This window comes from Euprymna scolopes, chromosome 15, assembly GCF_053919585.1.
Source record: "Euprymna scolopes isolate OS-2025 chromosome 15, ASM5391958v1, whole genome shotgun sequence".
Taxonomy (NCBI): domain Eukaryota; kingdom Metazoa; phylum Mollusca; class Cephalopoda; order Sepiida; family Sepiolidae; genus Euprymna; species Euprymna scolopes.
In genome coordinates this window covers 102,294,855-102,315,686 of record NC_136496.1, presented here as the reverse complement: position 1 = coordinate 102,315,686, position 20,832 = coordinate 102,294,855, and the positions used below count along the sequence as shown (strand labels likewise).

Below are 20,832 nucleotides of genomic sequence, written 5' to 3'. Positions count from 1 at the left end.
ATATCAAATTTCGAGTCTGTAGACTATAAATTGACAGAGTTATTGCGTAAGGAAACGTACACACACAGACACACAGATTCACACACAGACAGACACTTTCACTTTTATAGATATATAGATAGATGGGACCCAACATATAGTAATGATTAAAAAAGTTTTAAAAAACAAAACAACAATGACTCGTTCGCCACCACCGAGAATCGAAACCAAACCGTTTAGCTTACGATTTACTTTGTCCTTTGACGTTTTTGCCTGACCTGTAAAGGCATATTTGCTGCAAGGCTACAATTTAAAACATGAACTAATAACTATACGTTACGTATGCATAATTTTCCCCTCATATCTAGGCTGGTGCATCTGCTACTAGTCTATCTCTCTAAGTCAGAGTTCAAAAGAGAGTCGCCAACCTAATAGGTCTTGCACACTCAGCCTGGCTTCAGTCACTGTCCCATCGACGATATGTTGCATCCCCCTGTTTTGCAAGTATTTTAATGGTGAATGCTCCAACGAGCAACAAGCTCTTGTGCCCCTTCGACTTAAATACACCGGACAAACCCGATAAGCAGCAAAATCCCACCCCTACACAGTAAAAATCCCTAGATGTAAGAAAGCCTTCTACTCTAATAGTTTTTTTCCAAGGACTGCTAAACTTTGAAATTCCCTTCCGGGTCCCTGCATTCTTTACTGACATGCAGAAGTTTAAGTGTAATGTAAATAGACACCTTTCTGCTCAACTCCCTAAAAAGTACCTCGACAGATTATGTTCCAGATAGTAGTACCCTACAGCAAAATTGCACTGTGGCTTATTTGTGGCGAAAATATATATATATATATGTGTGTGTGTGTGTGTGTGTGTGTGTGTGTGTGTGTGTGTGTGTGTGTGTGTTAAGCTCACGTGCGCAGATCATAATGTTATCATTATAGATCACTCTCGGCTATCTTGAATGACAATTACGCTGTATAAAAATGTTAATTTAAACTATATTTCTTGCGGTTTACGTTGGCCGAGCGGTTTGTTTTTGTCAATGGAGTCAGAGTTGGCTTTTGTAGACGGGTTTCAATCTCCTGTCCGACAGTAATCGTAACATCCTGCACTGGTGATTCCCGAAAGGTAGAAACACTAGTGTCTGTAGGTGTTATAAATAATTATAGTAAGAAGTATATATATATATATATATATATATATATATATATATATATATATATATATATATATATATATATGAAATTTATTTATACAGACATTGATGGCTACATATGTGCATGTATAAATAAATAAATAGCTGCTCTGTTTACTCATTGATCACTTTTTGGTAAACATATTGTTTCATTGGATGTACTTTTAGGAAACTAAACTGTACTACCATTATATATATATATATATATATATATATATATATATATATATATATATAGTAATTTATAAAATGTATATGGCGATTAAGCTACACTGAATATTCCGCGTTTCATCCACTCTAGGACTCTTCAGGCTTATATATATATATATATATGTATATATATATATATGTGTGTGTGTGTGTGTGTGTGCGTGTGTGTGTATGTATGTATATATAATGTACATTTCAATACTCTGCATATATATATATATCTTTATATATATATATATACATATATATATATATATATCTTTATATGTATATATAAGTGTGTGTGTAGAGTATTGAAAATGTTTTTCTTTAATTTTTTAATCAAAAGTGTTTCTCATAACAACGCAACGTATACGCAATTATAATGCAAACGGCAGAGAAATGTTTGCATATCATATTTTCTAATTTTCCCAAATTATGTACAAAGTTTCTTCTTCAGTAAATGAATTAAATAAATTAAGTAAATCAATTGTTTATGTTTTTTTCCTGAAATTTTCATATCACCCCTTATAAAATGTAGAAATATTAAGAGCCGACAAGTCCAGTAAGTGTGTATGTCAACGGGGCAAGCGATTACATATTATCCAAGATCTACGTTATACCACGATCTTGTATATATCTCTTTTATTTTGTACTTTAGTCCTCACATTTCATGACGGGTGTTTCTCACAAATGAGAAATTGCTGTTTTAGACAAAATCTATCGATCTCTCACTTATTGTTCGTTTATTTTATCTTGAAATACTATTTTCGCTCTTTACATCAAGTGGTTTTATGCTTTGTCAGGAACGATTTCATTTAAAACACAGATGGCATGATACAAATGCGTGTAAAATAATGGTGCAGCAATGCCGTAAAAATTTTATGTATACTTTAATGTATAGGTTTTTCTTTTTATAATTTTTAATGTATAAGTTTGTGTTTTTATAATGTTAATGTATTAGTTGTGTTTTTTTAATTTTTTAATGCTTAAGTTGTTTTTTTTACTTTTTTAATATATAGGTTGTTTTTTATTGTTTAATGTATAAGTTGTTTTTAAATATTTTAATATATTATTTTTTTGAAATTTTTTATGTATAAGTTGTTTTTCTTTAATTTTTTAATGCATAAATTGTTTGTTTTTTATTTTTTAATCTATAAGTTGTTGTTTTTTTTTTATCTCTAAGTTGTTTTAATTTCAACTCGGACTACATGCTCCAGCGCGGGCTGTTTGTCATTTAAAGAATGCGGTGTAGATGGTGTTTGTATCCTCGTAATAAATACCGGCAAACAAAAAGTAAACAATTCACGTTCATTTATGGGGGAAAAATTGTATGCTTTTTCTTTCATTTTTTTATTCTCCTTAGAGAACACAATTTCTCCAACCCAGTAGGTTATCTGTTTCAGTATCAAATGATATATGAAAAGGATTGATATGCCGTGATACAAACAAGCCAGACCTATATACATTATATTGTATTTGCCGCTGGTCTGCTTCTATAAATGCTTAGTAATACAAAAATACATTTGTTTCGCGCGTCATCGTGCATTTCTGAATAGTAAGCAGTAGCATCAATTTTTTTAAAATCATTTTTTTTTTTTTTGCTGTTTTTCGCTTAATATCTCTTTCTCTTTTCAAACACGTTTCCTCTCCATTCAGACTCTTCCGATTATCTAGGCCGCAGCTTAATACATGAGCGCAAGGTCATCGAATTTATCGATTCTTCTCCCACGAACTGTTTCAACAAATAGACCAATTTAAACAGGTTTGCATGCGCGCGCTGCTGTCTGTCAGAAGATTCAAACGGCGTTGGACGGTTTCCTTTCAATTCTGAGCAAATAATTTCATTGTGGTTTGTTGACAGCATTGACTGTAGTTTTATTCGCATGATTCAATTGCTCTGTATCGCAATCACAATTTAGCTAAACGTATACATTTTTTCTACTTCCTAATTAATAATTCTGGCCTCATCACGCATTTCTCTTAACTAATAAATGAACCCTTATGTGTGTGAGTTCGTAATATATTCTTAACTATAATGGATGTCTCTCTTTCGTGTGTCGAGGTTAAAAGTGTTCTCTTGCAACTTTTTTCGGAATGAGAAAAATCTTACATTCTTGAAGTATACGCATAAATTTACAAATAGTATTAAAGCACTTTTGTCTGTTTATGTCTTTTTACATGGGAGTCACCATTTAGCAAGACCTTGAGGCGACTCGAGCATAAGGGTTATTGAGTGTACAGTAATCAATGGGATAGTATCGAAATAGTCGTTATTAATGGAAATTAGGTAGTTTGGATTACTTATGGGGGCGGTTGATCAAGAATTTGTTTACGTTAGACTTGAAGACAACCATATTGTAGTCAGCTGGGAAACAGGGAAACGGAAGAGAGTTCCACGGGTGTGCAGTTCTAAGAAAGAAGCATTGTTCATGGAATCTATGTTTTGATTTAGGCACAGATAAAGACTGGGGAAAATTTTTGACAGCGGTTTCAGCTAGACGAGTGTTTTTCGAGAAAGATTGGCGAGAGGGGTTTTACGGTTGATAAGTATTGGCTGAAGAGAACTTGATATGGATATCTTAAACGGTCTCAATTATTGGGCTTGAAACCGACAGTACCAATGACTTGTCTATTCTAACAACTTTCTGTATACAAATTACAATATATATATATATATATATATATATATATATATATATATATATATATATGAAAACGAACCTTTTCATATACTCAGTCATGGATATGCGTGCAACTAGATGGAGATCAATTAATTTGCATATTCGAGCGTTAATTAATTGCTTATTCATATTTATGCGTTTTATTAGATGATTGGTTTCATTTTACGCTAAATTCTTTTAATGCTGCATAGTTTCTCAATTCTTCAGAGAATTTTATATGAAAATGTTTAAGCACGCGAAATGTGGCCCTCGTCTGGGTGAGGCCCCGTGTTTTGACAAGCTTCTGGGTTTGACCTTTACTCCTGATCTGAAATGGAACACGTACATGAAGTCTGTTGCCAAGGTCGCTGGAAAGATGGTGGGATCCTTCTACCGCTCCAGAAGATATCTCACTACTGATGCAATTCTCTATCTATATAAAAGCCAAGTACGTCCAAGGATGGAATACTGTTGCCATATCTGGGCAGGAGCTGCTAAAAACAGCCTATCTTGCCTTGACAGATTACAAAATAGACTTCGTGGCTTAGTGGGGGATGCTCTTTTCTCTACTCTGCAACCTCTCTCCCACAGAAGAGGCTTTGCGAGCCTATCCTTGTTTTACCGTTATTTCCATGGCAGATGCTCGTCTGAACTCCAATCTCTGGTCGCCCCTCGCCAATCTTTCACGAAAAACACCCGTCTAGCTGAATCCACTGTGAAAAATTTCCCCCACTCTATATCTGTGCCTAAATCAAAACGCGGATTCCATGAACAAAGCTTCTTTCTTAGAACTGCACGCCTGTGGAACTCTGTTCCGTCTGCCTGCTTCCCACCGGACTACAATTTGGATGTCTTCAAGTCCAATGTTAGCAAATTCCTAATGAACCGCCCCCTTAAGTAAACACTTCATCAAATCTCCACACTAACGTAATGTACTTGCAATAACCCTTATCCCTGAGTGGCTTCCGGGCCTTGATAAGTGGTGATCACTGTGTAAAAAAAAATTATATATATATATATATATAATTTTAGTCCTTCAATGAATTTCAAAATTTATGATGTGAAATGTTTGAATTTCATATCAAAAATTTTTATTATTCTATGTAAGACAAAGAATATATTAGAAATATTTTAACTCCTTATCCTATAAGATTTCGATGTCAACCATCTCTTCAGAAGAGAAAATTGTTGATTAATTTTATTCTAAAGTATATATATATATATATATATATATCTGTATATATATGTATATATAAATATATATATGTATATATAGATATATATATGCATATATAAATATATATAAATATATATATGTATATATGAATATATATATGTATATATATCAATATATATATAAATATATATATATATACACACATATATATATAATTTAACAAACATGGGAGAGGTGCTAGTCTAGCGGCACTAATGAGTTGTGATACAACGAAACAGGGCTGTATGTCGATGACTACAAATATTATAGTATATATATATATATATATATATATATATATATATACATACATACATATATAGCAGGCCTCCACACGGTTATAAAATACGCATAAATATTATATTTTAATTCATACAAAAACTGAGAAATGTGCATGCGCGTATTATGTTTAGTTTTGGTTTTTGATTTTTTGTTTTCTAAATAATTCATTTCTTGTAAGTAGAAAAAATACTTGGGATGAGATCGAAACTGAAACCTAAAGACAGTGAGTCAGGTACGATAATCGTTGGGCCGGCTTGACATGATCTTTAAAAAGTGTTTTCAAGCCTACTTATTTTTAACGTGATGAATCTGTCATGCGAACCATTCACGCATGCGCATTCGCTTTGCCGGGCACGTCTCTAGAATGGAGGATCATCGCCTGCCTAAGATAGTCCTTTATGGCGAACTCTCTACTGGCCGCCGTGACAGAGGGGCACCGAAGAAACGATATAAAGACTCTCTGAAGAAGTCCTTCGGTGATTGCTACATTGACCACCTCCAATGGTCTGCTCTCGCTACTGACTGTGATACATGGCTACGTACTGTCCACCAGGCTGTCACCTCCTTTGAGATCTCCCGTGCGGAGTCTCTGCGGGAGAAACGCTGCAGGGGGCAGATTCGGGAAGCCTCAGCAGCCAAACCTGATGCGACTTTTGACCGCAGCCACTGCGGCCAAACGTGCTTGTCCCGCATCGGGCTCGTCAGCTACAATCGTGCCTGCAGTCAACATCGAGAACCCCCTTCATAGAATCTTCGTTTGTGAAGTACAACCAAGATATATATATATATATATGTGTGTGTGTGTGTGTGTGTGTGTGTGTGTGTGTGTGTGTGTGTGTGTGTGTGTTTACTATTATTAAAAAAAGTCACCTTGGGTGTAGATTTATGTTCCTTCCTGTTCCTCATCGCTCCCGAAACGGATGAGCCATTTTTTTTCTTTTTTTTTTTTTTTTTTTTTGCAAATTTCACAAAAAGCTAATTTATATGTCTGGCACTGTTCTTAGATATGTTTTGTACAGAAATTTATCCGATAAGTATCGCAAATCGAAATAATCCGATCCTAAATAAAGTATTCCTTTCTTGTAGATACAAAAATAATTTTTACAGGGGAATATTTAACGTTATACCGATCAAGGGAGATAATAAAATCTCAGCAAATCATTTCTTATTTAAAAACCCAGAAGGATTAACATCTGGCGATATAGCCCAGTGGTAGAGCATTCAACTACAGATCGAATGACCCCCTGTTCAAGCCCGTGTGTACCTTACGATAAAAGAACAGAAACCATTTAAAATCGCCGCAAATCTTTTCTTCGTTTGGATATTTTAAAACTAAACATTCATCAGATATGACTTTTCAAGAGCATTCATCGTCAAGCCCAAATATCGTGATATTATAAACAAACACAGACGGAATTTGATGAACGACATTATTATTATTATTATTATTATTATTATTATTATTATTATTATTATTATTATTATTATTTGTGTACATTTTTTCCGGTCAAATGCGACAGCAGCGGCGGAGTTTGAAAAATAGCAAACGAAACATGTAGAAAAAGAAGTACTTCAGAAGTTAAAAGAGGTTCTTTTTAGAGAGGATATCATAGAGATTCCAAGTATAAAGAGTAGTGATAGGTGGAAGGTGAAAAACGAGGTAAAAATAATTCAAGGAGTAATTCACAACATCATAAGAAAAACATATCGATTACGGAACTTAACAGGCTTCTGTATTCAGCGTCATATGTTATTGCGAATCGTCTTGGCTTATTACAGAAGAAAAAGGGAGAAATGAAGGATAGAAGGCCACACTGGCAGAGGCGGATTGAAGAAAGTATTAAACGATGGCGGAAAGACATTGGTAAAATCGAAGAAATAAGAAAAAGAGTTAAACTAGGACAGAAAGCTAAGGACGAGCTGTAAAGGAGGTATAGATTGCTGGAAAAAGAAACGATGAACGTTCTAACAATGTTGAGAGATAAGGTCCACACTGGTGGCATGAAAAGTAGGAACTTTGTTGGAAAAAGTGTTGCATTTCGACAGAACAACCTTTTCCGGAACAATCATTTTCAGCTGTATAAATAATTAAATGGTAGTAAACAGGCGGGAAATAACAATACTCCAAATGCAAAAGCTGCAAGGAAGTTCTGGTGTGGGATTTGGTCCGTCGAAGAGCGATATAATGAGAAGGCTAGCTGGTTGGGAGACGTCAGAGAAAGGCAATCAGAAATGCAGCAGATGAAAACGTTGAGATAACCATCGATGAGGTTAAGGCTGGCATACGAAGGATGACAAACTGGAAGGCACCTGGTCCAGATGGAGTGATGGGCTTCTGGTTTAAATAGTTTCCATGCCTTTATCCACCTATAGTTGCTGCTCTGCAAAGGGTTGTAGAGTCGGGAGATGTATCTGATTGGTTAGTGAAGGGAAGAACAACACTGACTGGGAAAGATCTTGCAAAAGGAACAGATGCTAATAATTATAGACCAATTACAAATCTGCCACTGATGTGGAAACTGTTGACTGAAATATTTGCGGAGAAATTTTATGAACATCTAGAGAGTAATGGTGTTTTTCCTGACGAACAGAAGGGGTGCCGGAAAGGCTCGAAAAGTACTAAAGAGCAACTACTAATTGATAATGCAGGATGCGAAGAAAAAGAAGAGGAATCTGAGCGTAGCATGGATCGATTACAGAAAGGCTTATGACATGGTTCCTCATTCATGGATACGTGAAACACTATTGATGATAAAGGTTGCTGAGAATGTGGTAGGGCCTTTGGAGACAAGTATGGCTCAATGGAAAACGGTGCTGACAGCAAACAGAGAGGAGATGGGGCAGTTTGGCATGAAACGTGGGATATTTCAAGGAGATTCATTATCGCCACTTCTTTTTGTAATGATAATGATGCCACTGAGCATCCTCTTGAAGAGAGAAAGACTGGGGTATAACTTTGGATCTGGTGACAGACGCCTCAACCATCTACTGTCTATGGATGATTTGAAAATATTCGGTAGAAATGAAAAGGAAATGGAGAGACTGGTAGAACTTGTGGGGACATACTCAGAAGATATTGCGATGGAGCTTGGGATTAGTAAATGTGCGGTGCTGGTGATGAAAAGAGGAGTAAAGGTTCATTCGAATTGAATAGTGCTACCAAATGGAGAAATCATGAAAGAAATAGAAGATACAGGATATAAGTATTTGCGAGTGCTGGAGGATGTAGGCATCATGAACAGAGAAATGAAGGAAAACATCAGGAAGGAGTATCTTACAAGATTGCAAAGTTGAAACTGTATGGAGGAAACATAATGAAAGCAGTAAATGCATGGGCAGTCAGTGTTTTGAGATGCAGTGCGGGATTTTAGAATGGTCTGACAAGGATTTGCATGCCATGGATATCAAAACAAGAAAAGTTTTAGCAATGTTTGGTGTATTTCACATTCGAAGTAGCGTAGCAAGGATGTATCACAAGAGGAAAGATGGTGGGAGATGATTGAAAAGTGTAAAAGATTGTGTTAGAACCGAGAAGATGTCGTTGAAGGAGCATGTGGTTAGAAGTGAGAAGTGGATGCTTAAAGTTATGGCCAATGAAGTGGAGGTATGTGAGACCAAGATTGATTATGTGAAACGTATGGATAGAGAAAGGGCAGAGGAACTGGCTAGGAAGAAAATGCATGGGAAGTTCTTCCAGGATATAGCAGAAGTGGCTGATGAAAGATAATGGCTATGGCTTAGAGCTGGGTATCTGGCTGAGAGTACTGAAGCTTTTGTTTGTGCAGCACAAGAGCAGGCATTAGGAACACGATTGTTCAAAAAAGTTGTTCTAGGAGAGGAAGTTGCTGCAGAATGCCGGATTTGTGGCAAGACCTCAGAGTCAATTGCGCAACTTGCAGCAGGGTGTAGTGGACTGGCCCATAGAGAGAGTACCGCAAAAGACACGATCGCATGGGACTCCGGATATATTGGGAGGTGTGTAAGAGGGTTGGGGTGAAGTGTGCTGGAAAATGGTTTGAGGAGGTTCCTGATGGTGAGAAAAAGTGAGGATGGCAAGGTAGAGGTATGGTCGAACAAAACTGTCATAACGACCAAGCAATTGGAACATAACCGTCCGGAGTTGGTCTTCATTGACGAGGTTTCAAAAAACTGGCAGATTGTAGACTTCTCACTACCCTGGGACAGGAATGTGAGAGAGAAAGAGAATGAGAAGTGGAGCAATTATGCTCCATTGGTCTTGGAGATAAGACTAAAACACAAATAATAGATAACGTTAAAACACAAATAATCCTGGTCGTAGTTGGTACACTAGGAGTAGTATCAAGTCGTCTGGAAGGACCATTGAAAAAACTACAAATCGCCGATGTTTAAGGCGGCCTTCAAACCTCTGCAATCATAGGTACCACCAACATCCTTAGAAAAGCCTTGATCTTTGAAGCTCCTGGCTTGAAGCCGGGATTAAGGGGAATCCTTTGGAAATGAATCCCATCCCTTTTCAGAGAGACGTTTATAAACGAAATCAGAATCATTATTATTATTATTTTATTTTATTTCTTTCTTTGCGAATTAGACTACTGGGCGAATTATCTATCATAATATATAACATTCCATAGAGGATTGATTTTATAATAATACATACGCAATCTGCATAAATGAAAATATCACGTTTAAGCGTAGTTTACGACCGGGCAACGCCGAGTGTCCAGCTAATATACAACTAAATAACAAATTAAATAGACTGAACATTTTAGTTCAGTTTTGCATGAGATCTGATCGCAGAATTATATTAATAATATTTGTTACTTCTAAGTTTTAAGATATATTAAAATATATTTTATTAATTGTAATTGTTTACTAACATTATACAACTATTCACAACTCTTAGAAGTTTATTTTAAGTTATTATCTCTCTCTCATATATATATATATATATATATATATATATATATATATAAGATGTCCCAGAAGTTGCATACCATATACAGATTTGTTCCCTTAACTTTTTCCTTTGAGAACTTTTTTCATCTTATGTGGACTTGAATCGTCCAAGCTAATTGTTGGGAGGTACCAGTCATCTCTATTTGAGAACTAAGTGGAATCAACAAGTCCTATGAATACCACTGGTTTCAGAGACTAAATGGAGATATTCATGCCATCCTATGAACACGTTCCGTCATACCACTTTAGTGGCTCCTGTATTCTTTATGATAAATAGATATTATATTTATACACTTTACACTACTTGCGTTTTCTTTTATTTGTGGCCTCTAGCACGGGTCTACAACACTAATGAATAAATATATATATTATTTGTATTTCTATTTGTATTATTTTTTTAGTAAACGTGACCTTCATTCCAAGTGTATAAGAATAAGTTCAACGCCTTTGAATAATAAAACAATAAAATCAATGAACCGCCATATTGCAATAACACGTTTGCTGCTGAAGATGCGAATGTCATATAACCTTGCTAGTTTTATATCAGGATTGACAAAACGCCCTTGACAACTCGGACAACGTTGAATAACGAAAGACGGATGTGATATTTGATTGGTACGAACATGATTTGTTTGCCGGTTGATGATTTTAGGAAATATGCACACACACACACACACACACACACACACACACACACATATATATATATATATATATATATGTGTATATGTATATATATGTATGTGGGTGCGTGTGTGTCTCTATGGAGCATACGTTTCCAAAAAGTTTTACTAAAAACTCCCTTTTACGTATTCATCCTGTTTCTCTCTTTCTGTTTCTTCGTTCTTTATTATTTTCTCCCTTTCTTTCCACGCATTTATATATATATATATATATATATATATATATATATATATATATATATATATATATATATATATATATTGCATTTAGGAAAAAAGAGATAAGGTTTATAAATTTTCAGGTTTCACCGGTGAATTCATACACTATTTACCGAATACTGTGTGTGTGTGAGTGTGTGTGTGTATGTAAAGCATACGTTTCCCCAGTCTAAAAAGTTCGATTAAAACTCTCTTTTACTCTCTCTTCTCCTCTCTATCACTTCTCCCTCTTCGTGTCTCTTCTCTCTATTATCTTGGTCTCTTCTCCCTCTCTTCTCTCTCTCTCTCTCTCTCTCTCTCTCTCTATATATATATATATATATATATATATATATATATATATATATATATATAATATATTTAGGAAAAAAAGAGAGAGAAAGACTAATGTGTATAACTTTTCAGTTTTCATTGATCTTTTTTGACCGGAAAAAAACGTGCCCTCCATTCTGATGATCATTTTAAAAGACATATTTTGGCTCGAGGGTGAAAAAGTGAAAATAATTTCCGGATTGGTATTAATTTTCTTCTAATTCAACATTTTTATCTCCTTCTTATGGAGGTTGCCAAAAAAAAAAGATGAAGGAGAGTGAAAAAGATGGCGTCCACTTATAAATCACTCCTGGTTCCAACGAACAAACTTGCAAATTCTTTTCGAAACTATTAGGGTTTTTTTTTTCTTTTCTTTTAAAAGGTGAGTATCTTTGGATCGGTCATTTTTGCGTTATCTATGCCCGAATATGCTAACACTAACCGATGTCATTGAAAATGTATGTTCTATTCCTAACAAGTATCATATTACAGTTCTTTTTTTTTTTTTAGATGAGGCAGGATTATTTGTGTTGTTTAGATTAATCCGACTACTGTTTTCATCGTTAGTGTTATTCGCACAAAGTTTCAATCGATGTAACCTCCGACCTTTTTCTTAAGTGTATATATATATATATATATATATATATATATATATATATATATATATATATATATTAGAAATAATATATCGTAATGTCTTGTTTGGTAAATTTTATTTATTTTATTTCTAATTTTAAATCTAAATACTACTTCTCATAAGTATAGAGTTAATCCTTTCCCAATATCAAACAGGAAGTGACGTAACAGGCTCAATGTTGATTAACTTTTAATTTTTTCACTCGTGTTTTTATTTTCTAATCGCTTTGTTTATATGGGAATGAGGCATCTTTTCCGGATGCCAGATATTCACCCACTATTTCACTTACTCCAACTAAGAAACCATTTTTTAAAAATTCTAGCTGTTCCTTTGAGTGCAATTGTTTGTATTTATCTTGTACAGTAGAACGCCAGGATAGGTGACCCTAGGATACGTTTTTTTCTTCAGGTTGCGATGTGGAATGCGATGTTTTTCCAGCCTCTGTTACGGTATTTGCCCCTCATTACGGTGTTATTTATGTTATTTGATTATATACATGTGTATTATATACTGCACTGTATTTTGTTATTAATTTTAATGCCGTATACCGGAGTAATATTGTACTTGGTTTACCGAATATATTCGACCGGTAATTTTAAAAATTCTTTTTCATAAGTCCAGTTGGTCTTATAATTACTGGAATGATGGAGATCTTCCTAAGATTCCAGTTTCTTTTCATATCGTACATAGGGCTTTTTTTCGTTATCTTTTTCCACTCAGCTCTGTTAAGCCTATCATCGTTAGGTACACTTACTTCAACTAGGGTTGCTACTTTCTCCTTTGTTGTTCATATCACTATACCAGGCCTGACCGATAGGTTTCGGTGTGAGAACCGATGATACGTATGAATTCCGTCTTTAATACCACTCATTGCCAGATCTGTTTAGGTAGCCTTCCAGATGGAAGCATAGTTCTGATCTACCATTTTGCCATCGCCCTTTTCACAGCTATCAAAGGTTGGACTTTAAGGGAAATGGTGCTTTCGTTATTATGTGTTATGTTGTTTTTAATGTATGATTTTTTTATGCTATTGATTCTAATATTTTTAACGAGTTTTACATTTGTGCTTTTTCAGCTCCCGGCAAGCAACTACTAATCAGCAAATGGATCTACGATGCCGACCTTGGTTTCACACAGAAAGTGGGTTATCAATACGGTCGATTAGTCGTTCCTTCTACTGGACTGTATTTCATCTACAGTCAAGTGTCTTTCTTAGAAATGCTCGATATTGCCAAGCAGGGCGAGAGTAAGCCACAGTCGACCGCCTCATCGAGTCTCTCCCATTATCTTTACCGGTACAACATCATCTATCCGCGGGGCGGCGAAGAGACCCTCATACAGAACTCCATCACAAAGTGCTTGGGAAATAACAAAGCATTCGGCGAGTATACCAGCTACTTGGGTGCCGTCTTTAAATTGCGGCAGGGCGACGAAATATTCGTGAAAGTTTCTAATCTAACATTACTGACCAAAGACCCGAAATCAAATTATTTTGGAATGTTTAAGATCAATTGAAAACACTGAAACAAAAATTAAAAAAAAAAACACACAAGAGAAGATACTGATTTAAGAAAAAAAATGTTATGAAAAAATAAAAATAAAATTACAAAGAATATAAAAATAAACAAAATATAAACGAATGTCTCCATTTTTTGATGGTGAATCTAAAAATATTAAATAAAATTGAGTTTTTTTTATTTCGTATAAAATAAATATCAGACATATAATAAAGCAGCAAAAATAAAAAGAAAATACCAGACGAATTACAAATTAAGATTGCTATAAAAAAAAAAGATGTGAGAAAAAATGTAAATAAGATGCAAGATCTCGGTTTTTTTATGAAACAAATTCACTATAAAGTGACAAAAAATGATTTTAAACAAGAAATAATAAACAAAATAACATCCGTTAATTATTTGAAATAACCGTTGTGCGACATTCGAGAATATATATATATATATATATATATATATATATATATATATATATATATATATATATATATATGATACAAAACGCAACCTATACACACAAAGCCTATGCTAAACTGTGTGTCCGACGGTTTTAAATCAATGTTATATATATATATATATATATATATATATATATATATATATATATATATATATATATATATATATTCCGATTGTCGATTTTTAAATAAATTAAATATGAATATAAGTATAATTGTTATACAAGGTTTCCAAAATGAAATATAAAACATGTTTTTATACAGTCACTTCATTTTCAAACTGTCAGTATAACTAAATCATTTTTAATTCATTAATTTTTGAAGAAAAAATACAAAATTTATAAGATTAATGCCGGGGTTTTTTTTCAAAGAAATATTTTAAGAATTAATTTTTTTTCAACATGATTGCTGATATTTTGTAATAAATATCGTTGCAATTTTTGAATGATTTTAGAATACAAAAAAAAATAACACCCAGAAAATAATTGAAAGGAAACTTTGTTTTTATTTTATTTTTCTTTAATTTTTTAAAAAATATAAATAACATTTTGATTACACATTATTTTATTTTTTATTATTTGAAAAGATTAATTAGTTCATTCCTTTTAAGAATTAATTAATTATTCTTTATTTTTTTTATTCGTTGTGAGTGGACAATAAGTTGATATATGAAACGAAAATTCAATACCGCATATGCGGACAATGTTAATTCTTTTAAAAAAATCTATTACACGGTTAAGGGGAAAATATTAATATTTACAGTAAAAACATTACGAATTAAAACATACTAACATAAACTATCAACTTTTATTGACTAATGTGGAAGAAATATTTTTATCGTGTGTCTTTGAGCCAAAAAAAATCTATATATGAAAAACAAGTGCGTGTTGGATGTAATTCTGATTAAACTAACGGTTTAGAGAAAATGAGATGAAACAAACACATTTATGCAAGTTTTTATACGCACATAAGTCATATAGCATACACACACACAAACACACGCATATATATATATATATATATATATATATAATGCATACGATATATTGTGCTACATTTTATTACCTGATAACAATCAATTGCACAAATACGTAACATTTACAAGCTTTTACACACACACACACACGCACACACACACACACACACACACACACACACACACACACATATATATATATATATATATATATATATATATATATATATATATATATATATATATATATAAGAGTGAGAAGGCAAGAGAGACACAGAGAGAGACATGTATTTGTATGGGTATATCCTTATGGAAAGTAAACTACACAAAAATATTAACTATTTGCATTCCAGAGATGAATTATCATGCCTTTTCTATGTAGCTTACACATGTAAGTATATTTTCATTCAAGTACTAATCTCTACATAGACTAAGAACTCTTGAAGTAAATAGAGAATAGAATATTTATATAACATGGCGGATTCAAGATTGATATACATACATGCATATATATATATATATATATATATATATATATATATACATTGGAAGTCTATTTGTATTTTCTTTACTTTTTTATTTAATAACTTTTCTATAATGCCAAAACATTAATAAGATAGTGATTTAAGAATATTAATTTGAAATATGATAATCCATATAAATTATTCAAAACGTAAACAAGTCCTAGATTTATTACACACTCGGATTGTGTTAGTATTTTTTTAACACGCAGTAAAATAGCATAATTACATAAAAATAAAATCACGCCAGAAATTAAATGATATCACAGAGAATTTTTTTTTTTTTTTTTTGTAAAACATTTTCTGGATCAATATTAAATTCGCTACGTTTTCATCGTGTTTTCCTATTTCAAATATAGTGTCAACAATGTCAGTCTAGATTTAATGTCAACAAAGGCTTATTATGTTTTCATTTTTCATCTTAAAACCAGGAGGAAGCCATATTGAAAAGTGATAAGTCAACAGTAGTTAGAGTATTGTGAAATGCTGAAGTACTATCAAGCACATCTAAATAATTAATTAATAAATACAATCGTTAAACTGGTGCTTTTTTATGGTTTGCTGCCATGATGACGGACATGTTGACGGCCATATTGAATGCCATAGAAAAAATTCCAACTAGCTGTGTTAGCATGCAAATTCTATTGTGTAGTGAATTGTGTAGAATAACTAGACAGGAATCTTCCAATAAGACTGATTTTTCCAACGTTCTTTTACGATTTGCAAGTCCTTATCTATATGGTAAAAATTGAATTGTGATGAAATCGGAAATTTACCAACAAAGTAGAAAATGAATATACTCTTTATTCGTTGAATAAATATTTATCTACGAGGTTGAAATAATGTGTTTTATAACCTTAATTAAGGTAATAGTAATTATAAATACTTATAAAAATATTTGTTGCCCGAATATGCGTCTCATGAAGTACATACCTTAGCCGTTTAAATAAACTGCAGTCTAATATATAAACATCTACTAAACATGCAATTGATATAGACTGAATTAAAAATTAATGGAATTTACAAAAAACATGCGTACGTGGAGAGATGCAATCGCAATAAACCAAATCATATGTTTATCAACGTTTCGTCTTTATTTAATATCTTTCCCGATATGATTAATTAGGAAATAATATACCAGTACAATATTTGAAAGAGTTAAAAATACTGATCCGTTTTTTTTATTTTCTTCAAATAATTATCCCGATAAAATCTTGAAATTTACAGGAAACGCTGATGAACATATACTTTGTTGTTTTTCGTTTTCATCTCTCCATTACGTCGGAATATTTCCATAATTTAAATTACACACACACACACACACACACACACACACACACACACACACACACACACACACATATATATATATATATATATATATATATATATATATATATATATATATATATATATATAAGAGGATCGCTTTATCAGGAACAGACACTCATTTTATTGTCCATTTCAAATAGTACAAGCATTTTGGTCTATAGCTTGTACTTAAGTATATAATGGTTCTTAATTATATTTATAATAGCTGGGCAGTTCATTAGCATGAAAAAAAAGTGCGTAAAAAACTAAGTCTCAACAGCGTATGGGCAGGCCTTTGACATCCTCTATTAACAAAATATTTTACCCTTAACACATGCTTTGCGTCATATAGATGGTTTCCCATTTTCCAGATATTATGATACTGAATTAGAGTATAGCTTGATTTACTTGGAGCTAGCGTACAGCCTCATGTAATTTTCGCGCTGATGAACTTTCCAATAGGTATAATTTTAATACAGAAAAATTATATACAATAGTAATAGGTAGACACCATAAAACTATAACTTTTGAAATGAACAATAGAACTAGTGTCTAATCTTAGTAAAGTGGTATCAATTATTTAAGTAAATATATATATATATATATATATACATACATACATACATAAATGTATATATATACACACACATATATATATCTGTGTGTGATAAAAATACGTACTTATATGTGTACATATACAAAGAATGCATGTATATATATAGGTGTGTATGTATATACATATATAAAGAATGTATATATACATATATATACAATATATATATATACATACACATATACGTATATATATATATATATAGATAGATAGATAGATAGATGGATGCATATGTTTGAAGGCATATAAATGAATATTCCATAAATTCATTCATCTTAACTATCATTTGTGTGCGTGTCTATTAATATATGAACACATGTGTATGTGCGTGTTTAGAAATGTGAAATAATCGCATATATATATATATATATATATATATATTACAAAGAGAGAGAGAGAAAGAGAGAGAGAGAGAAAGAGAGAGAATATTTGTTATATACTTTCTGTATATTAATCATACAGAAATTCCAAAATGTCACAAACACTAAACAACGAATCATAAAAATATGCACACACACACACACACACACACACACACGCACGCACATACAAAGAAACACACACATATATCACATATATATATTTACAAATACATAAATATATAATATACATTTGCTATTTACATAAACTTTTATTGCTTATTGGTATGCATTTATAAATTTGTACATCTATATAAGTGAGTATGAGTGAAAGCCATACATTTTCTGTATACTCATGTACCCAATAATTTGGTGGCATAGAAATTGCAAAATATATACCAATATACACTATGGCATCGACTAATCCGGGTTCAATTAAAGTATTGCATCTGTTATTCTATAATACCGTCGCGTAAAAGGGTATGAACGATGTTATCTAGTTATGGATAAAATAGAAACGTGTACTTAATGATTCGTTTATAATAAATCCTATGCGAAGTGGATGGTATTTCGCTCTTAAATAACTTCAAAACTGTTGAGATGTCGTAAACTGACAAAAAGGATGAATTCGAAATATTCTAAACACTTGTTGCTATGATGATATTAAAAATCAGCATCAGAAGAATTCCCGTCGCAAGTGTATATTTGCTGTATGGGGTGATAAACAATAAATAACCTCAAACGGGCTGATATGCCGTAAATAATCCAAGGTAAATATGAGATGCCGTATAGTTGTTTATGAGAAATTGTTTATTGAAGGAAGAAACTAAAGCCGTTTGTTATGAAACAAAGAAAGTGGGTTACTCTGTGTGTGTGTGTGTGTGTGTGTGTGTGTGTGTGTGTGTGTGTGTGTGTGTGTGTGAGAGAGAGAGAGAGAGAGAAAGAGAAAGAGAGAGACGGGGGAGAGAAAAGATTAAGAGAGGGAAAAAGAAAGAAAATGCCTTTGTTTACATATTTTATTGAACATCTTCAGAGAATCATTCGTTCGTATACGGTGGCAGGCATACGAATATCTTCCTAAAATATATCCGTTAAACCTCTCAGAACAATGCAACGTCCTATTAAGGAAGGAAGGAGTGACTTTTCTTTCCAACTCCTATTCCAACCTGCTTTTCAGCATTCGACTTTAATTGGGACACACACATACACCTACACACACATACACACACACACATACGCACACACACATTTATATATATATATATATATATATATATATATGTATGTATATATATATATATATATATATATATATATATATATCGATCTGTGGAGTTAAAAACATTTTTTTTTTGTTTTTGTTTGTTTGTTTTTTGTTGTTTTTTTACCGTTGAATATTTTAATATCTGTTCCACGTTTGTTTATAAATCTGTTTTGTTGAATATAAAACAAATATTGATAATATTATTGATAATGATGATGGCGATAAAGAGACATTTACAGGTATAGCTGAAAAAGCAGGAGGCGGAAATAATCAACACGCATGCGTACGAAGACACACCGATACATAATCCACGTTATAACCATTTATTAAGTTACAATATGTTTCTCTATCTCTCTCAAAAAAAAAAAGAAAAAAAAAAAAAAGAATCCATTCCTTGACATGCTTTTTTTCTTTTGTATGATTTGAAATTGAGGACGGAAATAAATTCAACAAATATTAAGAAAATAAATAAAATATCTTAAAAAAATATATTTTGTTTTTGTTTCTGAATTTTTATACATCAATTTTCTTATTTACAGTTATTTTATAAACTAGCAGTTCAGCCCGACTTTGCTCAACCCCTATCTACTGTTCATAACTTTATGTGCATTTATATATATATATATATATATATATATATATATATATATATATATATATATATATATATATATATATATATTAAAAAGTTGTACTCATGTCCAGGTAACCTACATCTAAAACTTCAAGTGTTTAGACCCATAATTGACGGAGGAGTTTGGAAGAATCTGCAATAGTTAACTCCTTCAACCTTGATCTCTTGGCAGCGTAATTCTCGCCCAAAAATTTATTAAAACGCTTGCTCCATGTCTGAATACCTTTTATGTAAAATTTCAAATATTTAGACCCAAAATTGGCTAAATAGTTTGTTAGGCACCGCAAAGGTAAAACCTTTTGAACTTTGACCTCCTGGCAGCCAAATTTTCGGCCAAAACCGATTAAATAGCATACCGTATGTATGAATACATTTTATGTTAAATTTCAAATGTTTAAACCAAAAATTGGCTGAGTAATTTGGTAGAGACAACAGAGATAAAAAGTTTTTTTAACTTCGACCCAACTTTTGACATCTTAATCTTTATCGTTTTGGGCTCAAATTAAATTAAAAAGTTTGATCCATGTCCAAGTAATCTACATTTAATATTTCAAGTGTTTAGACCAAAAATTGGCGGAGGAGTTGGGTAGAGTTTTCAATTAACCAGTTGACAGTCAAATGCCTGGTCGATTAAACCGATTTAAAAGATTTGTTCTAAATCTCTATACTGCTTATGTCAAATCTCGAGTCTGTAAACTAAAAATTGACAGAGTACTTTGGTAGGGAAATGTACATACACAGACAGACACACGCACACAGACAATTTCACTTTTATAGATATCTAGATTTTCTTATTTACAGGTATTTTATGTTTCAGCCAATATGTCATCAGGGCTTCTTCAAGGGTATGGTTTACTAAGTACAT

The 20,832-nt window shown here is 32.5% G+C and overlaps 1 protein-coding gene across 1 annotated transcript in view; it reads left to right on the top strand.

Annotated features, from left to right (window-relative positions):
* LOC145294048 (uncharacterized) overlaps positions 1 to 19,822 on the top strand; it is a 732,984-nt gene extending 713,162 nt beyond the window's left edge. The window contains exon 4 of the mRNA XM_080141036.1: positions 13,393 to 19,822. Within this exon, the coding sequence (XP_079997162.1) occupies positions 13,393 to 13,832 (440 nt within the window). The 3' untranslated portion in view covers positions 13,833 to 19,822. The remainder of the gene's footprint in view (positions 1 to 13,392) is intronic.
* The last annotated feature ends 1,010 nt before the right edge of the window (positions 19,823 to 20,832 follow it).